The sequence below is a fragment of the Pyrus communis genome, chromosome 14, assembly GCF_963583255.1.
Source record: "Pyrus communis chromosome 14, drPyrComm1.1, whole genome shotgun sequence".
Classification (NCBI taxonomy): domain Eukaryota; kingdom Viridiplantae; phylum Streptophyta; class Magnoliopsida; order Rosales; family Rosaceae; genus Pyrus; species Pyrus communis.
In genome coordinates this window covers 534,640-559,065 of record NC_084816.1, presented here as the reverse complement: position 1 = coordinate 559,065, position 24,426 = coordinate 534,640, and the positions used below count along the sequence as shown (strand labels likewise).

The 24,426-nt window shown below is 39.1% G+C and overlaps 2 protein-coding genes and 1 pseudogene across 2 annotated transcripts; 1 reads left to right on the top strand and 2 right to left on the bottom strand.

The window, feature by feature from the left end:
- Positions 1-887: 887 nt before the first annotated feature.
- On the bottom strand, positions 888-5,807 carry LOC137715519 (probable CoA ligase CCL12). Its single transcript, XM_068454868.1, has 14 exons — positions 5,507-5,807; positions 4,881-5,010; positions 4,536-4,798; positions 4,124-4,325; positions 3,794-3,834; positions 3,499-3,627; positions 3,292-3,365; positions 2,974-3,194; positions 2,749-2,843; positions 2,454-2,670; positions 2,128-2,253; positions 1,879-1,977; positions 1,536-1,742; positions 888-1,371 (listed from the first exon to the last, which is right to left on the bottom strand). Exons 1-14 carry the CDS (start codon positions 5,773-5,775, stop codon positions 1,258-1,260), a joined length of 2,187 nt encoding a protein of 728 aa, XP_068310969.1. The 5' UTR covers positions 5,776-5,807; the 3' UTR covers positions 888-1,257.
- Positions 5,808-10,321: 4,514 nt separating this feature from the next.
- Positions 10,322-15,077, top strand: LOC137714099 (putative disease resistance RPP13-like protein 1; annotated as a pseudogene).
- Positions 15,078-16,041: 964 nt separating this feature from the next.
- On the bottom strand, positions 16,042-20,858 carry LOC137715276 (probable CoA ligase CCL12). Its single transcript, XM_068454541.1, has 14 exons — positions 20,545-20,858; positions 19,916-20,045; positions 19,571-19,833; positions 19,159-19,360; positions 18,801-18,841; positions 18,506-18,634; positions 18,300-18,373; positions 17,982-18,202; positions 17,761-17,855; positions 17,466-17,682; positions 17,122-17,247; positions 16,887-16,985; positions 16,547-16,753; positions 16,042-16,385 (listed from the first exon to the last, which is right to left on the bottom strand). Exons 1-14 carry the CDS (start codon positions 20,811-20,813, stop codon positions 16,272-16,274), a joined length of 2,187 nt encoding a protein of 728 aa, XP_068310642.1. The 5' UTR covers positions 20,814-20,858; the 3' UTR covers positions 16,042-16,271.
- Between the last annotated feature and the right edge of the window lie 3,568 nt (positions 20,859-24,426).

Here is a 24,426-nt window from a genome sequence, read left to right as displayed (position 1 = left end):
TTGAGTTTAACGATAAGAACAAAATAAAGGGTAAAGTGAATAGTATCAAGATTGACTTTTTAGTGTAAAAATATGGTTTTTCGTTAAAGTGAACAATACTGAAAGCTTTTCGTTAAAGTTCTCTATAGAATATGCAAGTATATATAGTCAATTAAGTACTCTCTTCTCCAGTTCCCAGATTGTAGAAGACTTAACAACTATAGGCCCAAAAACCATCACCAACCTCTCACATATCACTGACTTTGTTATAAACAAAGGTAATGGAGTAAAGGGTCTCTCAGAATTGGGCCTCAAAAGCATTCCCTACCAATATATACAAGTTACAACCCCTTGAGGAAAGAATTCAATACCATGATAATGTCAAAAGACTCCATCCCTATCATTCACATGTCGAACTGGGACGACCGGAAAGTGCCAGATTCTATTTGCAAGGCAGCAGAAAAGTGGGGGTTCTTTCAGTTAGTAAATCATGGGGTTCCCATTCAAGTGCTTGAGAATGTGGAGGCAACTATCACTTCTTTGAGTTGCCAGTAGAGGAGGAGTAAGTATTTGAACGACATTCGCCTGAGCATTCGACTTCATACCATATCCAATTCGGCCAATGCAAGCAACAATAGGGTTTCAGGCCCCAATGCCAGCAACAAGAGCAGTGAGCATCGAGTGTCTGCCAATGCGAGCAACAATAGGGTTTCAGTTCCCATATTTGTCACTCCAAGGCCTTCGGAAATCATCTCTCCGCTGCCGGAAGTGCTTGTGAGTGGGGAGAAACCAGTGTATAAGCAAGTTCTGTATTCTGATTATGTCAAGCATTTCTTTGCGAAGCCCCATGATGGGAAGAGAACGACTGAGTTTGCCGAAATATAAACATCATGCACTACGCATGAAAATGTTCTCATGTAAGAAATGTGATCAATAAAGACCATTAAAGCCAAGCTCAATAGCAAATGAGATATGTACCACCAAATAAACAAAATTAAAGACACTAAAATTGATAGACAATGAAGCCATAAGCCATTACATGGGATGACTGACCAAGAATACTCTCTGAAATCACCTCTGAAAAATCTTTCAACGTGAGACCCCCGATATATAATTTTTTTGTAATCAATTTAGAATGTTGCCAAGTGACCATTATTAAACAGAAACACTTCTAGCAAACTGAAATTTACAGTCTAATGCTAGCCGAAAACTTGGCCTATTCACCCATAAAAAGGGAGGTGGACTCTGTTGGCTGACAGTCGAGTCTGCTGGGCGCTGCTACATTCTGCTCCGAACAGAGAGCTCATGCTTAACTTGGTCCCTCAAAACTCTTCTTAGTAACTTGTTGGAGGCTGTTCGAGGAAATTCTGGTACAATCTTGACCAAGCTCACCTGTCCAGTCCATTAAAATGTTTGAAAACTTCAGAACCTTCAGAGGAAAAAAAAAACAGCTAAAAATGCCGTGAACATGCTTTGGTTTCTGAAGCAGCAACAAAGAAACACAGGCAAACTGTCACGGGACATGTTTTTTTTTTGAAAATTATTAGAAGTCAAACCTTAAACAAAGGGTTAAGGTTGCTTTGAATGGCTTTTGAGAATTTCTTCTTTAGCTCGTCTTGTTTAGAGTCGTATCCCTTCTTTAATACGACATATATAACCAACTGTTCAGGACCACCACTCTTGGGTGCAACACTGACTGCAGCTGTCTCCAAGATGCTTTCATCAGCCCGGTCACAGACGCGCTCGATTTCAACAGAACTAGTCTGAAATTCAAGAAAGATCGAAGGCATTTAATGTTTCGAAAACGAGTCCGAGCATATCAGTTTAAATGTAAACAGATGATCAGGCAACAAAGCTTGCACTTGCTCATCAAATAAAGGGTGCAGGTGAATACTTTACCTTGATGCCACCGAGGTTCATGGTATCATCGGACCTGCCTTGAACAATCAAATAGCCTCCAACAGTTCTTTTAAGTATGTCTCCGTGTCTCCTAAGTTGCTGCCGATCATATGTCAAGTAATAGAAAAGATTCTTACTTTCATCACAGATCAATTGCGGTACCAAACATAAATTCAAAAGATTCGATAAGTTCACATTTAAGCATATGAAGAGGTTCAAGTATTGTAAGAAATGTAGTTCTGATCTTACCGTTCCATTATACATTGGCATTCCCTTGAAGTAAACATTTTCATGATCAGCATTTAGCAGCCTGTCAGTCGCTCCCATTAATAGCGGGAACAAACCCACTTCCCCAACACAAGCTTGCTCCTCTGGCTGTATGATCAAGCAGATCAAAGATATTGACATACAATATAGTCTAATAACATAAATGAGTTGACTTTGTTCCTTGATGTTTGTTCTTATTATTTTTTCCCGCCTGTCACCCATCGTTCAGGACTAGCATGATGTAAACGAGTGACAGGTAGGTTAAAGGAATTGAACCACAATTAGAAACCAGCTAGTCATGAGCTTACATAAGGAATTCCATGTTCATCAAATATGACAAAGCCTGTTGTCATCGACTTTGTGCTAAATGCTCCAAAAGCTTGTGGCTGCAGCCAACTTCCCATGATGTAGGACGAAGCAAGTTCTGTGCCCCCACAACATTCAATGATGGGTCCATAGTAAGCACGGGAAGCGAGCCAAAGGTCGTCATCAACACTAGACGCTTCACCAGTGGAACAAAATGATCTGCACAAACTGGTGTTTAAGTCCATATTCTCGGTCTCATGTTAATAAATCGTTCTGAAGTTTAAATAAAAAGATTACCTTATCTTTGTCCAGTCTAGGCCTTTCGTACACTGTGTACTCTTCCAAGCCTTTACTAAGCTAGGAACTGTGCCCAATATAGTTACTCCGGCATCCTGAACAGATACAATAGAGGAAAGTAAGAAGGCATTCAATAGCATGGTACTCGTAGGTAGTTACTAGTTATAATACATGAAGTTCTTGCACTGTTTATATGAACTTTGAGCAAAAGTATATAGGTTTCACCTGAACAAATTTTCCAAAGCCACGACCGAGAGGAGACCCATGATACAGAGCAAGAGTTGAACCAGTCAGAAAGCACGAGTAGAGTAAGATTGGACCCATAACCCATCCCAAATTTGTTGGCCAGCAGAAGACATCCCCAACTTGATTATCATTGTGAGCCCATGAATCAGCAACAGCTCTAATTGGTGAAAGTTGTGTCCATGGAATAGCTTTCGGGTCTCCTGATAAACACCAAAATATAAACCGAAGATCAAAAGATGAAAATGTGTTACAAAGTAGAGCTAACCATAAAAGTTTTTTTAAAAGCAATTTCTTTACCTGTGGTTCCAGATGAAAAGAGAATATTAGTCACGGAGTCGACTGGCTGATAGACTGGAGAGTAGTAGTACTTTCTGCAAAGAAGAGAATAGCGTTACATGGATATACAAATTGGTTTGAAACTATATTGATTGAGAAACAAGATAAGTCTCTCATTGCATAACAAAGTCTAATTGGCCCGATCAATATCGCTGGTATACTCATTACCTTGGAAGGTGATCGACACGAGAAAGAAAATCATGCCAGGATAGATCCTGTTCTCTTAACTGAATGCCTACATTGCTCCCAATTGCTGGAAGTACAATAGCTAAATGTGGAGCGGCGTCTGCAACTCGACTGCATGGAAAGAAAAATCATATCCATGAACATGAACATGCAACATTTCACAGATGTAACAGTTAAACTAGCATTTATATGTATAATTTACACTTTGACATTTCAATCTCTAAAAGTGCAGAGAGATGTTAGCATCTAGCATTATTTGTAAGGAAGCAGTATCTACCTGTAGAGAGGAAACTTTCGGCCTCCTCTTAGTATGAAATCCTGAATGCAATGTGAAAGTAGAAATCATTTGCTAGAAAAAGAGCCATAAATACACACTGCAAAATATTAAATCCAGAGAGAATTGAAAATTATAGTTTGACAACACACTCTTAGTATGAAATCCTGTATCCTGAAATTTCAGCACTTTCAAGGCTTTTAAGTCAAGCAGATAAGTTACTGAAATTTGCTGGCATGAGAATTCATCAGGATACTTTAGCAAGTAAAAAATTCCTAGCAGAGAATAATCAGGGCGATCCAGTGCATTTAGCCACCAGTCATGGAAACTCACCTGGGTAAAGACACCCTTTGCTTTAGACACGCGTAGACGAGTTGCAATTTCATTTACAGCAAAACTGTCTGCTATTGATACAACAACAAATCCTGCTAGTACAATTGCTAAATATATGATAACCGAATTGACATTCATTGGCATGTCGATAGCAATTGCATCACCCTTTGAAAAGGTTGCATCCAGTGCATTAGCCACCAACCTGTCAATTATGTCGTAGACAACATCAAAAAAGGAGGAAAACTAAAGACATCGTGTATACAAAGGGAATAAAGCTCCGGCAACATTACAAGCAGAACAATGGAAAAGTTCAGCAAAGATGAAATCAAAAGGCTTAAACAATTGTGAAAGCAGAAATTGCACTGATCTGAAGCATATGCCACTGTGCTAAGGAAATCAAATAGAAGCATACATTACTTGTTCCCGAAGTTCCTTTAATGTCATACGATTAACAGAAGAATCATCGTCGCAACCTTCATCCCTCCATACAACAGCCAAACCATCATCCTCTTTTCTTGGGTGGCTGGTGGGTAGCAAACAACATTCAGCAATATTCAAAACTGAATGTGGAAGCCAAGATCCACCGCGTTTTGATTTGTCAGTCCTATCCAAAATACACTTTGGGACTTTTCGAAAGGAAACCGAGAGCTCTTTTAGAACAAGTGACCAGTAAGCCTAGAACAATAACAGCACAGCTCGTTCAATAAAAAACATGCATCAAGGCTGCCAGAACTCAAGGATACGAATGAGTAGTTACCTCGGGATTCCGAACAGAGAATTCCTGGAAGAGTGTGTAACTTGTTATGGGATCCTTATATGATGTTCCTAAAAGCTCTGGACCGTGCTTTTCCATCAATCGCCCCAAGTTTGTTTGTCGCGACTGGTATCTGAAAATAGAGAAGAACAGGGTTCAGTTAGGATTTAGAAACAAAATTAAAAAGTATACGCAAGAAGACATTCCATGTCTGCAGAATTATTTCTCCAAGATCCACACATTAATGATATACATACAAGCGTCATATATTTGAATTAATCAAAGGTTACCTCTTATATCCTCGATATTAATATGTGGATTAACTCAATGACATGTTTTAATTTTGGAAACTGTTATTAGCATTTTAAAAGTCTCATAAATCTCATTCTAATTTAATTTAGAGTACAAAATAAGAATTTAGAAATGTCAATAACAATCTCTTTAATTTTATAGATTTCAGATTTCATTCCTCACGTGCCAAGTTAAAAAGAACGTGGGACTCTCCATGGAAAATACAAAAACGAAAATTTTCTGCACACATGTCAAATTGTGATTGACAGGTAAGCAAGCCACGTATCTTTTATTAAACAATGAAACAGAGAAAGAAAAGGCAAAAGAAAGTGAATTACAGAGAAGGGAACCAGTAGAGAGGAGGGCCTTTGGTGGAGGCATCCCAATTGGCATAGACTGAGTAGTAGACCAACTGGTGCAGCTCATGAGGGTGTGATGGTTTCAGCAATCTCTCAGCCACTATCTGCCGCCATATCTCTTTTGGGTCCGTTGTGTTCGTGCGGGAGATTGTATTTTTTAGGACTGTTTCGAAATCCTTGGCCTCTTCAACGTCTAGCCCTGCCTGAACGAAGTCCTCCGCTCCCACCTCACTTATGTTCTTCACCATCTCCCTCTCTCTCTCTCTCTCTCTCTCTCTCTCTCTCCGTGGTTTTTTGCAGGTTTTGGCATGTATTAAAAGGACGATTTGTGTGGTGTGCCTAATTTAAGGAGTAGGTGAGAGATGTGAAAACAGTCGACTCACGTGCTGATCATATGGTCGTCACTAGCTTCGGACTACGGTAACTAACAACTAAAAGAAAAACTAGTTAAATTAGTAGTTGATGACTTCTTGAATTGGGTCATGAGTTTTCTTTATTAATTTGATTAAATTAATCTCCTTAAAAAAAATTGATTATATTAATGATTGTCCATATGTGGTTTATCAAATATTTTTCTTTACACAAGTTATAAACACACGATCTCGGATTCCTTTCAAATTACAATTTTACTATCTTATTTTTCGACGAAGATTTTGTTTTGGCTTTTTAGTCAAAATAGTTTTTAGAATTTGCATAATTCATCATTTTGATTTTTAAAATTTAAAATTAATATAAGTAGTCTCTGAGTTTGTCTATCATTAATCATTTTGATTGTTCATGAAAAATCTTCATTAAATAAGGCTAAAATGGCACAAATACGTTCAATTTCTATTAAATCATTTGGCATATTGTTTATTAAATTGATCGTATTTTTGTTAATTTGATCGTAATATAATTTTTTATAGAATGATCAAAATAATTAATGATGGATAAACTCATGAACCACTTCTATTAGTTTCAAAATCTCAGGAACAAAAGTAATGAGTTATTCAAATTTCAGTCTATTGGTTTTAACACACAGAATCCACCATTTATAAAAAGGACACATGATGTACCACTTCGTGTGATAATCACACTGAAAAATCTCTCCTAGAAGATAGGCTTTAGCCTATACCATGTCAAGCAGAAAATATGAAAGCTATCAGTACAATGTGCTTTACAACAGAGAATCTCTCCAAAAAATTTAACTCAAAAAATTGTTATGCAATTTTTCACTTTACGAGAAACCTCTCACACATAAAGAGAATTTTTTTTTCTTGACAATATATTTTCAGTTTGAATAAATAGCATTATTTCAATATCGACTGATTATCTATCTAAATCTTTGTCGACTATGTGAGTTATTACCAAAGTTATTTAACATTCGACACATTGAAAATCAAATTTAATATTGAACTTCGCAAAACTAGCAACTTTGTCTTCAAGTTCTAAAACTTGAAGACCAAAACGTGTTTATTTCTCAAACGCAGTCAACATAAGCTTTGTGGCTGTCGAAGATAAGGAAAAGGGGTGGTGCCGGTGGAGGAAGGGAAAGTCCGCATCCCTAGGCCATCTTTTGTTTGTTTAGTTTTTTATTTTTTATTTTTTTTAATATTTATGTGGGTCATATTGACATGTGATGTTAATCACTGTTCACGTGAATGTTCCGTCATCAGCTGACTTCACAGCTAATTTAACGAATTTATGAGACTATCCCAAAACTAAGACTTGAGGTGTGACTCTGAAATGAAAAAACGTCATATACCAAATATTGAAAACTATGAAACTTTAAGGTAATAAACTGAGATTAACCCATTTTATTTTAAGAAAATGCAAAAACTAAATTTTTAGAACATCACTTGTAGATCACATGTGACAGTCCATTGTTGAACTTATTTTTTTAATAATTAAAAAAAAATTTAGTCATCAATCACCATATTATGTGATTTACAGAATATGATCTAGAAATTTAGTATCTTTAGCATTTCCCTTAATTTATGTTTTATTTTCCCTTTTACTTCATAAGTCTCTCTTTCTTCTTTCATCTCGAGAGAGAGAGGGGTCACGGGATCGGGGAGGGAGAGCCAGATGGAGAGGGGAAGTGCATGGATTTGTCCAAACCAGCACCATTTCCTGATATGTTTGAAAGGTCAAACCTACGATTATGGTCTTACAAGAAACTCAAAAATCCAGGCAGCATGTACCATCTAACTTTGGAGATCAGCATACCCTAAACCCTACTCAACGATGAATCGACAGAAAATTCTGCTGGTAAATTTACTCGGTATCATCCCTTCAGGAACATAACACGCTAGCTCGTAGTATTCGGTTCATATTTCATAACACAACATCCTTCCTGACTATTTGCAACGATGTAAGAAGATCCTTTGTAAAATCACTTAGCAAACCGCAACGTCCACCCAGAAGCAAGCTCATCGTGTTTATCTTCCAAGTACAAACGGGAAATGCTGAGGACAAGCAGATTGTCTGCTCAAATATGAATTCAGTCAGTACAAAAAGGCACACAAATACCAATTGTCATATCCCGGCCCGGGCGGGACCACTTCCCGAGCCTGCTCCACCACCGTAGCACGATATTGTCCACTTTGGGCCCCGACCACGCCCTCACGGTTTTGTTTTTGGGAACTCACGAGCAACTTCCCAGTGGCTCACCCATCATGGGATTGCTCTAGCCCCCTTCTCGCTTAACTTCGGAGTTCCTACGGAATCCGAAACCAGTGAGCTCCTAAAAGGCCTCGTGCTAGGTAGGGATGAGAATATACATATAAGGATCACTCCCCTGGGCGATGTGGGATGTTACAATTCACCCATCTTAGGGGCCCGACGTCCTCGTCGGCACACTACGACCAAGGTTAGGCTCTGATACCAAATTGTCACATCCCAGCCCGGACGGGACCACTTCCCGGGCCCGCTCCACCACCGTAGCACGATATTGTCCGTTTTGGGCCCCGACCACGCCCTCACGGTTTTGTTTTTGGGAACTCACGAGCAACTTCCCAGTGGGTCACCCATCATGGGATTGCTCTAGCCCCCTTCTCGGTTAACTTCGGAGTTCCTACGGAACCCGAAGCCAGTGAGCTCCCAAAAGGCCTCGTGCTAGGGAGGGATGAGAATATACATATAAGGATCACTCCCCTAAGCAATGTGGGATGTTACACCAATGCTTCTAAAGGGTACTAGCCACAGGAATATGATGTTTAGGAATATTTTGCCATCTTATACCAAACTCAACTCATACCTTGTTAAACAAAATGAGCATTGCTACGTTCTTACATCGTGTTTTACACAAGACATGTATACCATTTTTCAATTTTTCTTGGCTTTTTAGCCAAAATCATTCATATGAGATTAACGCAACTCTTTATTTTGATCTATGAGATTTAAAATCAATAAAAATGGTCTCCAAGACTGCCCCAACGTCAATCATTATGGTTCTTTCTTTCCTTATTACTCAGTTATCAACATAGATATTAGCTGCTAAAATAACAAATATAAATAAACCGAAAGCCATTGGAAAATCATATACAGTTAATAGTTTATTCACCTCCGCTCGAGACATAAACAAAATCAGTAATGTAATACCATCCGAAAATCATGAAAAAGAATTCTGATGGGTTCCCACACACTCATCTTCCAAAACACAGCTACAGATTTGATTCTAACTAAAACCTACAGTCTGCAGTAAGTCTGAAAAACATGACACCCAGGACAGAACAACAAAAGAAACAAACCAAGAGATGCAACTGTAGGATGTGTTCAGTTATCTAAAAAACGAATACTGAGATGGGAAACCAGAAATTGATCACTACAGTCTACACCATACCAAAAGACCACCACTTTTAAACCCAAAACTCCACACTGAAGCAAAACACTAACAAATCAAGCTTAACCCAGAAACAAACCCAATTCTCTAAAGAGAAAATTGAGCTGGGAAACCACAAATTCATCACTAAACCGTACCAAAAGACTATCAATTACAGAGCCAAAAATCCACACACAAGAACAAAATCAACATATTAGACTCAACCTAGGAAATAAAACTAATAAAATTCTTGCCAAAATTCATAAAACATAAAATAAAAAGGGAAGTGTTATCGGCATTCCAAAAATCTCATTCTACAATTTTTATAATTGTATTTTTTCTTTCCTAATATAGAAAATTTAGAATGTAAAATAAGATTTTTGAAATAGTAATAATAATTCTCAATAATAAAAAAAAAAAATCTTTTTTTTTGGGGTAGTGAAAGAAGCCGACGGCCAAAAGCAGCTGCGACTCAATGGTAAAGATAGCCACCCTTGACCCAGCGTAGCAGTAGGAAGTGGGTCCATGTTAATTTATTATTTTTCCCGTAGAAAAAAGGAAAAGAAAGAAAGAAAATGAAAAAATGTCATCCCACCTACCGACGCATGTTCCACACCCTCTACTTTTCTGAAATTTCAACTCGCATGACTAACCAAAACAATATCAAGTCAACGAGAGAATTTTCAATGTGATCAGAATAAAGGATAGTGCATTATATATCATACTATACAAAATAGTAAAATATATGTTTAAAAGTTTTAATAATTTAAAAAATAAAAAATTTTAATATTTATATAAAAACACGTGGTGTACCACTCGTATTCCAATAGTAATGAAAAAAATTTCCAAGTCGTCTCACTACGGATGATCACCATGTAAAATTAAGATATATAACCCTTCACGCTTTGCTACTTCTTCACTTGAATTGCACAATAATTTTCAGTTTTTCAACTTTCAAATACTCCATCAAAGCCTTTTGCCAAGAAGGGAAAATGGCTTTGGTCGGAGAGGCTTTGCTATCCAGATCAATCCAGGTGCTGTGCGACAAGATTGTCTCCGGAGAGTTCATGGACTTCTTCCGGGCAAGAAGACTCAATCATTCACTCATGACAGACTGAAGGTGACGTTGATGACTCTCTCCATGCAGTGCTTAACGATGCAGAGGAGAAGCAGATTGTCAACCCTGCCGTCGGGATGTGGCTTGGCCAGCACAAACATGCTGTGTTCGATGCCGAGGACTTGGTGGATGAGATCGATACTGAAGCTTTGCGTTGCAAGGCGAAAGATCATACTAAGAAAACCCAGGTGTGGAACATCCTTTCTACATCTCTTAATCCTTTTAATTATAAAGGCTCGAATGATAGATTAGAAGATTTATTCAACAAGTTGGAACACCTTGCAAAACAAAAAAAAATACCCTCGATCTTAGAGCAGGTGTTGGGGGCAAGGTTTCACAAACAACTCCCGCAACTTCTGTTGTTGAGGACGGATTATGTACCTATGGGAGGGATAAGGATAAAGAAAAGTTAAAAACAATACTGCTGCTACGTGACCATAAAATAAAAGTAGCAGTAATTTCTCTGTGGTCCCTATAGTCCGAATGGGCGGGGTTGGTAAGACAACTCTTGCTCAACTCCTTTACAATGAACCAATGATGAACAAGTTAAGGAGCATTTTGATACAAATGCTTGGGCTTATGTTTCCGAATATGAGGCTTTGATGGTGATTAAGGCCCTTTATAGGGGAAATCACTAAAAACCTTGTGATATTTTGGAGATGAATTCCCTTGAACTTCAACTAAGGGATCAATTGAGGGGAAATAGAATTTACTTGTCCTGGATGACCTTTGGAATGAAAACTATGGTGATTGGGATCGGCTACAAACTCTTTTCACGTATGGAGCAAATGAAAGTAATGTCATTGTAACAACAAGGAGTAGACATGTAGCATCCATCGTGTACAATACTATTCCTATTCACGACATAGAAGAATTGTCAGACAAGGACTGCTGGTTGTTACTGGCAAAACATGCATTTAGAAATGAAAACCCCAGTGCACATCTAGACTTGGAAGAAGTTGGTAAGACAATTGCAAGTAAATGCAACGGTTTTCCTTAAGCTGCAAAAACACTCAAGGGTCTCTTAAGTTGCAACCTAGACTACAAGGAATGGAATCACATATTGAGTAGCAATCTTTGGGATCACCACACGCTAATAGTGTTCTTCCTTCTCTAAGATTGAGTTACCATCATCTTCCAATTTACTTGAAACAATGCTTTGCTTATTGCTCAACTTTTACAAAGGACTATGAATTTGAAAAGGAAAATGTAATTCCACTATGGGTGGCTGAAGGTTTAATTCCATAATCAGAGAGCAGGAAAACAATGGAAGAGGTTTGTGAATGATACTTTGATGAATCACTATTTCAAAAGCCAAGATTTGATCAACCAAGCTTCACTATGCATGATCTCATCAATGACTTGGCTATGTTTGTGTCTGGAGAGTTTTATTTTAAGTTGGATGAGGAAAATTCTCATGAAGTTCCTAAAAGAGTTTGCCACTTGTCATAGGTGAGAGACGATGATACCTCTCCAAAATTTGAGCCATTAAAAGGAGTTAAGTGTTTGCGTACCTTCTTTCCATTGTCTTTACCACCATAGTATAGTTGGTATGAAGGATATTTAAGCAATAAAGTTCTGGATGATTTGTTGCCAGTAGGGGTGGGCAAACGATTCCTGGATTTGCGGGGCGGGCCGGTTCCTTGTGGTTCGGGGTGGGTACGGGATGAGTCCAAAAATTAAAAATACAAAACGGGGTGGGCCGGGCCGGTTTCTTATAAATAATGAGGCAGGCCAGTTCCAAAAATTAGAAACAACGAGCCCCCGCCCCGAACCGTTCATTGCATTTGTACTCTGCCTTTTATTATTACCCATTTACACACTCTCTCTTGTTCTCACTCTCAGGCCCAATTCACACTCAAGCCCTCACCCTCTCTATCCCGAGTCGCCGCTCAACTCTCTTCTCACCCTCTCTCTCTTATTCTCACTTTCATACCTTAATCTCGATCTTTTCCCTCTCGATCTCAAACCTCAATCTCCTCCATCTCGATCTCTCTCTCTCTCTCCCACACACACACACACACTATCTCTCTCCGGACTACTCTATCTCCGATAATGCACCTTTGCCGATTTTCGCTCCTTCTCTAACCGGAGATCGCCTGACAGGAGCTCGATCGAGAAGTTTCCTGACAGGAGCTCGATCGAGAGGTTTCCGACGCGGAGGAATTGGGAGGGCGAATTCTGAAAGCGGGTCTGAGTCAGGTCGGGCTTGACCGAGATGAAGTCCTGGAGCGATTTGAGGATGGATTTGAGGAAGGGGACGAGGAGAACCGAGTCTGTGTGGGGATGACGCGGTTGACGGTTGGGATGAACGAGTCTGTGTGGGGGACAGCGAGTTCGGACCATTTGACGCGGTCGACGGTTGGGATAAGACGAGGTCCTTTATGCTTCCAGTTTTGTGTTTGAGCTGAATCTGCACTGGATTGGTGATTGGATGTGATATGTGCAAAACGTGTGCAAATGTTGAATTAAATCTGTGCAATTGAATCTGTGCAAAACTGTGCAAATGTTGAATCTGTGCAAAACTACAAATGTTACGTTTTTTTTTTTTTAATATATGCAACCAAAAAAGAAAAAAAAAACCAAGGACCCGTGGACCCAGACCGAACCAGCCCGTTTTAACCGGGCCGGATTAGGTCTGGTTCCTATATTACAAACTGCTATCCCCAACCTGACCCGGCCCATTTCCTATTCACACAGGTCTGGTCTGATCCCTCCAAAAATGGACTCGGCTTGGCCCGGCCCGTGCCCACCCCTAATTGCCAACACAAAAATATTTACAGACACTTTCATTGTCAAGACATTAAAATATCAATCAATTACCTAATTCCATTAGTAACCACATACACTTGCGCTATATCGATCTCTCTTAGACGACAATTAAAAGGTTGCCAAATACAAATTTTACACTCTACAATTTACAAACTCTATTGTTATTAAATTGTGACTCATTTGTTGAATTGCCTGCAAACATGAGGAAATTGATTCATTTGCGTCATCTTGATATTAGTGGAACTAGCATAAATGAGATGCCTGCGAAAATGGGTAAATTAAGAAGTTTGAGAACGCTCACTGCTTCTGTGTTGGGGAAATCTACTGGGTCAAATATAAGAGAACAAAGGGAGTTATCGCACCTTCGAGGAAAAATTTCTATCGTGAGTCTGCAAAATGTAGTCAGTGTTGTTGATGTCTTGCTGAAGGATAAGAAAGATCTCAATGAGGTAGAGTTGGCATGGGATCATGAAGTTTCCAATGATTTTGTGAAAGAGAGACGTACTTGAAAGTCTACAACCTTCGGTAAATTTGGTGAAACTAACCAACAAGTTTTATGTGGAACCATTTTCCCGAATTGGGTGGGAGACTCGTCCTTCTCCAACTTACAAGTGATGCGTCTCATTGATTGTATTGATTGTCGTTCTCTGCCACCAGTTGGTTAGCTACCTGCTCTCAAAGAGCTCTACGTAGAAAGGATGATATTTGTTACGAGTGTTGGTGTTGAGTTGTACGGGGGAAATCAACCATTTCAATCTTTAGAGAAGCTAGAGTTTAGTGGTATGCCAAAGTAGAAGGTATGGCAGCCTAGTCCAAGTGGAGGTGAAAGTCCAGACTTTCCTCGTCTTAAGGAGCCGATTTTAGTAAATTGTCAGAAGCTGAGAGGAAACTTGCCCACTCATCTTCCTTCCTTGAAGAAACTTGCCCACTCATCTCAGCCATCTCAACTCCCTGGATATTCAGAGATATCCAAATCTGATCTCTTTGCCCGACGTGGGATTGCCCACTCCCAACCTACTTCCTCTGACGTCTCTGCATGCGAGAATTTGAAGTTGTTGCCCGACCGAATGCACACCCTCACCGCCCTTGAATATTTGCGGATACAATATGTTCCGAATGTGGTGTCATTTGCACAAGGGCTCCCAACCTACAAACATTTTGGATCGATTTTTGTGAGAAACTGAGGCCATCAGTGGAGTGGGGATTGCAAGGACTTGTCTCTCTTCGACGAATCCGGATCGTAGGAGACAAAGATCTGCTGGAGACATTGCTCAATGAACAGCTGCTCCCTGCCACTCTCCACACACTAGAAATCTCTTATATGCGGAGTCTGAAATCTTTGGACGGGAAGGGACTTGAGCACCTCACCTCTCTTCAACAGCTACAAATTGCAAGTTGCGATAGTCTCAAATTCCTTCCAAAAGAGGGTTTGCCGGCATCTCTTTCTTATCGACAGTTGGAGAAATTTTTAGTTGTGACGGGAATACATCACGTGTTTTAATAGAAGTGGTGAAAAATTTTATTTTATAAGTTATTAACTTTTTAGCACACATATCTTACCATTTGTATAATGACACGTGGTATACCACCATGTGTACCAATCACACTGAAAAATCTCTCTGAGTTGTCGGAACCTGAAGAAGAGGTATCGGAACAAGAAGGGAAAAGAGAGGAGAAACATAGCTCGCATTCCTCGCGTAGAGATAGATGACTTAGTCATCATCCAATGAGCTTTCATTTCACTCTCCAACTCTCAACTCTCAAGGCAAAAGCCAGGTACTTATTTATTATTTATTATTAAATTGGAGTACTCGGCAATATTCCTACTTAAATTCAAGTTTGAGAGTCTAATTCCGATGAAATTACAGGAGAATGGGAGGGGATTGACTTCTTTGTTGCCTGATACTGTGAACTACTTGGGGTGGATATGTGTGATTCTTCTGCATGAGAAGAGGTAAACCCCGGATGATGGTTTTCTCATACTCGTCTCGTTTGCGGCATAACTTTCTCATCTTTCACTGTAACTGTATTCTTCAGGTATGCTGTGCTTGCTTGAATGCCGGTACGTACATTATGTTACTATATAAGGAGGCTGGTTGTTGTGCTATAGATTTCACTGGGTGGAATTGTAATTTACTTTTCTCACTTTTTCTATCTTCAGTTTGCCTTATCAATACACAACTATATGCTAAGTCAAGAAAATGTGATAGGACTAACTGATATATCGGTTTTATTGATGCAGCAAGCAAGCAGAGTAAACCTGTAAAGACAGGATCATCAAATGGTGCTCTGGTTAACGGAAATGGACTTTCAACACCTCCTGGTCTCGCAGTTCCTGCCGGGACAGGGACCTCTAGACCTCAGCTCTCGTCGACTGCTATATAAACAATGAATGTATGTGGGACTTCATCGGTCCAGAGAGAAAACTATTGAACTGAAAAGGTAGGATTATCAAAGGGCAAACGATGTTAGCTTACCCCCCACCACTCAGGTACTTATGTATATATATAACACCACTTGCCACTAGTTTTGTTAATTTACTTTTAGCCACATTGGTGATGCACTGCAAATAATGAGAAATGGACGGTACAAGAGCAGTGAGCATCGAGTGGCTGCCAATGCAAGCAACAATAGGGTTTCAGTTCCCATATTTGTCCCACCAAGGCCTATGGAAATATTCTCTCCGCTGCTGGAAGCGCTTGTGAGTGGGGAGAAACCAGTGTATAAGCAAGTTCTGTATTCTGATTATGTCTAGCATTTCTTTGCCAAGCCCCATGATGGGAAGAGAACGATTGAGTTTGCCAAAATATAAACATCATGCACTACGTACGAAAATGTTCTCAGGTAGTAAGAAATGTGATCAGTAATGACCATTAAGGCCAAGCTCAATAGCAAATGAGATATGTAACACCAAATAAACAAAATTAAATACACTAAAATTGAAACCATAAGCCACTACATGGAATGACTGACCAAGAATACTCTCTGCTTTCATAACGAAATTACCGTATCATAGCTGTTATTAAACTGACACGTGAGTCTGCTGCACGCTGCTACATTCTGCTCCGAACAGAGAGCTCATGCTTCATTTGGTCCCTCAAAACTCTTCTTAGTAACTTGTTGGAGGCTGTTCGAGGAAACTCTGCTACAATCTTGACCAAGCTCACCTGTACAATCCATTAAAATGTTTGAAAACTTCAGAACCTTCAGAGACAAAAAAAAACAGCTAAAATGCCATGACCATGCTTTGGTTTCTGAAGCAGCAACGATGAAACACAAGCGATCTGACGGGACATGTTTTTGTTTTGAAAATTATTAGAAGACAAACCTTAAATAGAGGGTTAAGGTTGCCTTGAATGGCTTTTGAGAATTTCTTCTTTAGCTCATCTGGTTTGGAGTCGTATCCCTTCTTTAATACGACATATATAACCAACTGTTCAGGACCGCCACTGATGGGTGCAACGGTGACTGCAGCTGTCTCCAAGATGCTTTCATCAGCCTGGTCACAGACGCGCTCAATTTCAACAGAACTTGTCTGAAATTCAAGAAAGATCAATGCTCATTAATGTTTCGAAAACAAGTCCGAGCATATTAGTTTAAAGGTAAACAGATGATCAGGCAGCCAAAGCACTTGCTCATCAAATAAAGGGTGCAGGTGAATACTGTACCTTGATGCCGCCGAGGTTCATGGTATCATCGGACCTGCCTTGAACAATTAAATAGCCTCCAATAGTTCTTTTAAGTATGTCTCCATGTCTCCTAAGTTGCTGCCAATCATATGTCAAGTAATAGAAAAGATTCTTACTTTCATCACAGATCAATGGCATTGCCAAACATCAATAAGTTCACATTTAAGCATATGAAGAGGTTCAAATATTGTAAGAAATGCAGTTCTAATCTTACCGTTCCGTTGCAAATCGGCATTCCCTTGAAGTAAACTTTTTCATGATCAGCATTTAGCAGCTTGTCAGTCGCTCCCATTAAAAGCGGGAACAAACCCACTTGCCCGACACAAGCTTGCTCCTCTGGCTGTATGATCAAGGAGATCAAAGATATTGACATACAATATAGTCTAATAATATAAATGAGTGGACTTTATTCCTTGATGTTTGTTCTCATTATTTTTTCCCGCCTGTCACCCGTCATTCAAGAAAAACATATCCCCGGGACTAGCATGATGTAAACGAGTGACGGGTAGGTTACAGGAATTGAACCACAATTAGAAAACAAGCCAGTCATGTACTTACATAAGGAATTCCATGTTCATCAAAGATGACAAAGCCTACTGTCATCGACTTTGTGCTAAATGCTCCAAAAGCTTGTGGCTGCAGCAGACTTCCCATGATGTAGGACGAAGCAAGCTCTGTGCCCCCACAATTTTCAAGGATGGGTCTGTAGTAAGCACGGGAAGTGAGCCAAAGGTCATCATCAACGCTAGACGCTTCACCAGCAGAACAAAATGATCTGGAGAAACCGATGTTTAAGTCCATATTCTCGGTCTCATGTTAATAAATCGTTCTGAAGTTTAAATAGAAATATTACCTTATCTTTGTCCAGTCTAGGCCTTTCATACACCGTGTACTCTTCCAAGTTTTTACTAAGCTAGGAACTGTGCCCAATATAGTGACTCCGGCATCCTGAACAGATACAATAGACGAAGGGAGGCATTCGGTAGGATGGTACTCATACGTAGTTACTAGTTATAATACATTAAGTTTTTGCACTTTTTATATGAACTTTGAGCAAAAGTATGTAAGTTTCACCTGAACAAATTTTCCGAAGCCACGACCGAGAGGAGATCCATGATACAGAGCAAGAGTTGTACCAGTTAGAAAGCACGAGTAGAGTAAGATTGGACCCAAAACCCATCCCAAATTTGTTGGCCAGCAGAAGACATCCCCAACTTGATTATCCATGTGAGCCCATGAATCACCAGCACCTCTAATTGGTGACAGTTGTGTCCATGGAATAGCTTTCGGATCTCCTGATAAACACCAAAATATGAACTGAAGATCAAAAGATGAAAATGTGTTACAAAGTAGAGCTAACCATAAAAGTTTTCTTTGAAGCAATTTCTTTACCTGTGGTTCCAGATGAAAAGAGAATATTAGTCACGGAGTCGACTGGCTGATAGACTGGAGAGTAGTAGTTCTTTCTGCAAAGAAGATAATAGCGTTACATGGATATAAAATTGGTTTGAAAGTACATTGATTGAGAAACAAGATAAGTCTCGCATTGCATAACAAAGTCTAATTGGCCAGATCAATATCGCTGGTATACTAATTACCTTGGAAGGTGATCGACACGAGAAAGAAAATCATGCCAGGATAGATCCTGTTCTCTTAACTGAATGCCTACATTGCTCCCAATTGCTGGAAGTACAATAGCTAAATGTGGAGCGGCCTCAGCAACTCGACTGCATGGAAAGAAAAATCATATCCACGAACATGAACATACAACATTTCACAGATGCAACAGTTAAACTAGCATTTATATGTATAATTAACACTTCGACATTTCAACCTCTGAAAGAGCAGAGAGATGTTAGCATCTAGCATTATTTATAAGGAAGCAGCATCTACCTGTAGAGAGGAAACTTTGGGCCTCCTCTTAGTATGAAATCCTGAATACAAAGTGAAAGTAGAAATCATTTGCTAGAAAAAGAGCCATAAATACACACTGCAAAATATGAAATCCAGAGAGAATTGAAAATTATAGTTTGAAAACACACTCTTGGTATGAAATTCTGTATCCTGAATTTTCAGCACTTTCAAGGCTTTTTAGTCAAGTAAGTGGATTATTCAAAATTTAATCAGGCAGATATCCGATTGAAAATAGCTGACATGAGAATTCATCAGGATACTTTAGCAAGTAAAAAATTCCTAGCAGAGAATAATCAGTGCAATCCAGTGCATTTAGCCACCAGTCACGGAAACTCACCTGGGTAAAGATGGCCTTTGCTTTAGACACGCGTAGACGAGTTGCAATTTCATTTGCGGCAAAACTGTCTGCTATTGATACAACAACAAATCCTGCTAGTACAATTGCTAAATATATGATAACCGCATTGACATTCATTGGCATGTCGATAGCAATTGCATCACCCTTTGAAAAGGTTGCATCCAGTGCATTAGCCACCAACCTGTCAATTATGTCGTGGACAACATCAAAAAAGGAGGAAAACCAAAGACATTGTGTATGCAAAGGGAATAAAGCTCCGGCAACATTACAAGCAGAATGATGGAAAAGTTGAGAAAAGATGAAATCAAAAGGCTTAAACAATTGTGAAAGCAGAAATTGCACTGATCTGAAGCATATGCCACCGTGCTGAGGAAATCAAATAGGAGCATACATTACTTGTTCCCGAAGCTCCTTTAATGTCATACGATTAACAAAAGAATCATCGTCGCAACCTTCATCCCTCCATACAACAGCCAAACCATCATCGTCTTTTCTTGGGATTCTGGTGGGTAGCAAACAACATTCAGCAATATTCAAAACTGAATGTGGAAGCCAAGATCCACCGCGTTTTGATTTGTCAGTCCTATCCAAAATACACTTTGGGACTTTTCGAAATGAAACCGAGAGCTCTTTTAGAACAAGTGACCAGTAAGCCTAGAACAATAACAGCACAGCTCGTTCAATAAAAAACATGCAACAAGGCTGCCAGAACTCAAGGATACGAATGAGTAGTTACCTCGGGATTCTGAACAGAGAATTCCTGGAAGAGTGTATAACTTGTTATGGGATCCTTATATGATGTTCCTAAAAGCTCTGGACCGTGCTTTTCCATCAATCGCCCCAAGTTTGTTTGTCGAGACTGGTATCTGAAAATAGAGAAGAACAGGGTTCAGTTAGGATATAGAAACAAAATTAAAAAGTAGAAGCAAGAAGACATTCCATGTCTGCAGAATTATTTCTCCAAGATCCACACATTAATGATATACATAGAAGCGTCAAATATTTGAATTAATCAAAAGTTACCTCTTATATCCTCGATATTAATACGTGGATTTAATTTTAGAAACTGTTATTAACATTTCAAAAATCTTAAAAATCTCATTCTACACAACCTATTTTTCTTTTTAATTAAATTTAAGAATGCCAATAACAATCTCTTTAATTTTATAGATTTCAGATTTCATTCCTCACATGCCAAGTTAAAAAGAACGCGGGACTCTACACGGAAAACACAAAAACGAAAATTTTCTGCACGCACGTCGCATTGTGATTGGCAGGTAAGCAGACCACGTACCTTCCATTAAACAATGAAACAGAGAAAGAAAAGGCAAAAGAAAAGTGGGAGAGTGGAGAAAAGTGAGTTACAGAGAAGGGAACCAGTAGAGAGGAGGGCCTTTGGTGGAGGCATCCCAATTGGCATAGACTGAGTAGTAGATCAACTGGTGCAGCTCATGAGGGTGTGATGGTTTCAGCAATCTCTCAGCCACTATCTGCCGCCATATCTCTTTTGGGTCCGTTGTGTTCGTGCGGGAGATTGTATTTTTTAGGACTGTTCCGAAATCCTTGGCCTCTTCAACGTCTAGCCCTGCCTGAACAAAGTCCTCCACTCCCATCTCACTTATGTTCTTCACCATTTCTCTCTCTCTCTCTCTCTCTCTCTCTCTCTCTGGTTTTGCAGGGTTTTGCATGTGCTAAGGGACGATTTGTGTGGTGTGCCCGCCTCATCTAAGTAGGTGAGAAACGTGAAGACAGTGGACCCACGTGCTGATCATATCGTCGTCACTAGCTTCGGACTATGGTAACAACTAAAAGAAAAACTAGCTAAATTAGTAGTCGCTGACTTATTGAATTGTCGCTGACTTTTTGAATTGGGTCATGAGTTTTCTTTATTAATTTGACTAAATTAATCTCCTTTTTAAAAAATTATTATATTAATGATTGTCCATATGTGGTATATCAAATTTTTTTCTTTATACAAGTTATAAACACACAATTTCGGATTCCGTACAAGTTGCAACTTTACCATCTTATTTCTGGATGAAGATTTGGTTTTGACTTTTTAGCCAAAATAGTTCTTGATATTTATACAACTCATCATTTTGATATTTGAAATTTAAAATTAATATAAGTAGTCATTGAGTTTGTCTACTATCAATCACTTTGATCATTCATGACAAATTTCCATTAAATAAAGTTAAATGATAAAAATACGCTCAATTTCTATTAAATCATTTGGCTCATTGTTTATTAAATTGAGGGTATTTTTGTTATTTTGGTCGTAATATAATTTTTCATGAAATAATCAAAATAATTTATGGTTGACAAATTCAGAGACCACTTCTATTGATTTCAAATTTCAAAGATCAAAGTGATGAGTTATTTAAATCTTATAAACTATTTTAGCTAAAAGGTTTTTTGTTTTTATAAATCAAATGAAAGCTTATTCTATACACTTTTGTGGACAAAGTATGGATTGGCAAGATTCTAGACGTTGGATGAAGAAAGTTAAAATAATTTTGTTGTTGTTAAAAGATAATATTATAGTTTTTTTATCATATTAATTATTATTATCTTTTAATGTGAATTATCTTGGTACTTTCTTCTACGGAATAAAAAAGATGCAAATTATGAGTTCGTTTGGACATGCTTTTAAAATGATTGAAAGCGTTTTTGGTGAAAATGTTTTTAGAACCAATCTTTAGTAAAATGCAAGTAAATCCTAGAAAAGCACTTAAAATACTTCTTGAAAGAAGCACATAACTGGTGCTTCTTGCAAAAAGCACTTCAAGTGCTTTTAGAACTCAAAAAGATTTTTTCTAAAAGCGTTTTCAGTCATTTTAAAAGCACATTCAAACGAAGCCTATATCTCCAAGAAAGCAGTAGAGTTCAAATTGATTTGGGATGTCTAACGTGTTGACGTGTGGATTGGATCAATTTGGATTGGTTGACAAATTCAAGTGGTACGCTGCAAACCAATGGCGGAGCCAGAAATTTACAACGATGGGGTCAGAAACTTACCCTTGGCCAGTGACATCATCATCGGAGTACTGGGACACCTGCGTCTGGCCAGAGAGCAGGAGCTTCGATGACACCAGATTCGGACCCATGCCCATGTATTTGCTTCCCCCAGTAAATAGATCCCCACCCACCCAAATTAGCATAGGAAAAAAGCACACTAACATAACTAGCTTCATTTGGCTTCACAAAACAACCCATCACATTCTCATGATTCAACATCATCTGAAAAAAAAAATATCGAATTCCCTTGCTAAAACACTCATTTCTCCCAAACCCGTTTATAACGCTTTTCCATGAAACCACGTCCCTTTCCAGCATGCTTTCAAATAGCAAAACAGCAGAACCCATATCCTCATTCTTCCCAAAGCAATCAATCATCGCATTCCACGCAACCACACATGGTTCAGACATTTCCTCAAACACTTTATGCGCATCGCACAACTTACCAAGCTTAGCATAGAAGCTCACAAATGAGGTATGTATAAAAGGGTCGCACAAATTGTATGGAACCCATCGAGGAGTCTAAAGAATCCAAATCCCCACGCGACAACGACGAAGTGCCAGTCGATTCGATGCCCTAAACAGGGCAGGTTGAAAACGCGGGTCTAAAGATCTGGAGGCTGCCAGGCGATAGATTCACGGTGGTGGGAAGATTTAGCAAGGGGAGAAGAGGCACTGATGGAGTGATGGCTAACAAATGGAGCAATAGCTTTTTCTTCTTCTTCTTCTTCTTCTTCTTATTTAGGGCTGTCAGCGTAAGGTTATTGGGGTCAAAGAATCCCATTGCCCCCACCTTGGCTTCGCTAATACTGCAAATGGCTATTAAGTTGATGCTGAAATCTCTCTAACACTGCAGTGAACAATATTTTTGAGAATCACAAACTTCATAAAAAATAAATAAACAAACATCCCCCCAAAAATGTGGATTTGCATCCTTTTCGGATCCAAATGATTGGAGCGCGCATATCAAATGATTCGGGCCATCCAAAGGATAGGAGTCATTGGATCAAATTTAAACAGCCTGAATCAGTTGATTTGTTGGCTCATATCCTTTGGATCCGGAAAGGATCCAAATCCAAAAAATGTGGTGGTGGTGACAGATTGATAAGTAGTCAAAAATAAATTTGAAACTCGATTAGACAAGGACCAGGATGGGTTTAAAGGTGATGGAATTATGATGATGAGATAAGGGGCCCATGTAGGTAGGCTTTTGGTCATTATGTGACCTGGATAGGCTTTCATTTTGTTGGAAAGTTATGGATAGCCATCTGGAAGATGGGAATGGATCCCCTCCTAAGCTTAGGAGGCTGAGCTTCCTGAGCAAATCACACGGGTAGTTGAATTTTGATCTAATAGTTATAAACAAATGATTCCTCTAAAAGTTATAATAATTGTAGCCATTGGATCAAAATCCAATGGCCCGTGTGATTTGCTCATGAGGGGATCCGTTCCCCTAGAAGATAGGTTTTAGCTTATGTCACGTGTCCATCTCCATTGACTGGGAGTTTGGGTTTCAGTTATCAAGCTGTGCCAAGCAGAAAATAAGAAAGCTATCAATACAAGGTGCTTTACAACAGAAAATCTTCAAAAAAATTAGGGTAAATATCAGTTTACTACCATTAAGTTTCGTGGTTTTCAACATTTAGTACATGAAAATTTTTTCGTCCTCGAGTCATACCTAAAGTGTTAATTTTGGGACAATCTCATACATCCGTTAATCTAGCCGTTAATTATCCATTTAACTGATGACGTGGTGCCTATGTTGACAATGACTAGACGCCACGTGTCATTAAGGGGTCCACGTGGAAATTAAAAATTAAAAAAAAAAAAAAAAATTCCCGCCCAAATTTAAAATTTTAAAATAATTATAAAAAAAAAAAAAACCAAACCCAAAACCTCCATCCCTTCCACTCTCGGATTTGCTTAAGCTTTCTTCCCCTCAACTCCCTCTCATCTCTCAGTTTTCTCTCTCCTCTAACTCTCTCCCTTTCTGCTTCACTACACCGTGAGCACCATCATCCCTTTCCGCCATTTTTCATGGTGAACAATATACGAACTGGCAATGCTGACCCTGGTACGACTCTGGGACGAACTGGCTTCTCCTCCTCCTGTTAGACGAAGTCCACCTCAGGATACTTCTCCCGTGCATTAAGTGTTAATGATGCTCCTCATGCAGTGCACTGTGCTTTACAGTTTGCACTGTGCTTTACAGACTGGAAAATGGTTTAC

Bases quoted from the DNA above. Each gene is read 5' to 3' on its own strand.
- LOC137715519 (XM_068454868.1), bottom strand. From the start codon at position 5,775: ATGGTGAAGAACATAAGTGAGGTGGGAGCGGAGGACTTCGTTCAGGCA. The intron at 5,011-5,506 runs GTAATTCACTTT...CTCTATTTTCAG, and splicing joins CTCTACTGGTTCCCTTCTCT to ATACCAGTCGCGACAAACAA. The intron at 1,978-2,127 runs GTAAGATCAGAA...TATGATCGGCAG, and splicing joins TGCCAATGTATAATGGAACG to CAACTTAGGAGACACGGAGA.
- LOC137715276 (XM_068454541.1), bottom strand. From the start codon at position 20,813: ATGGTGAAGAACATAAGTGAGATGGGAGTGGAGGACTTTGTTCAGGCA. The intron at 19,361-19,570 runs GTATGCTCCTAT...CATAATTGACAG, and splicing joins GAGCTTCGGGAACAAGTAAT to GTTGGTGGCTAATGCACTGG. The intron at 18,635-18,800 runs GTAGATGCTGCT...CTTTCCATGCAG, and splicing joins CCAAAGTTTCCTCTCTACAG to TCGAGTTGCTGAGGCCGCTC.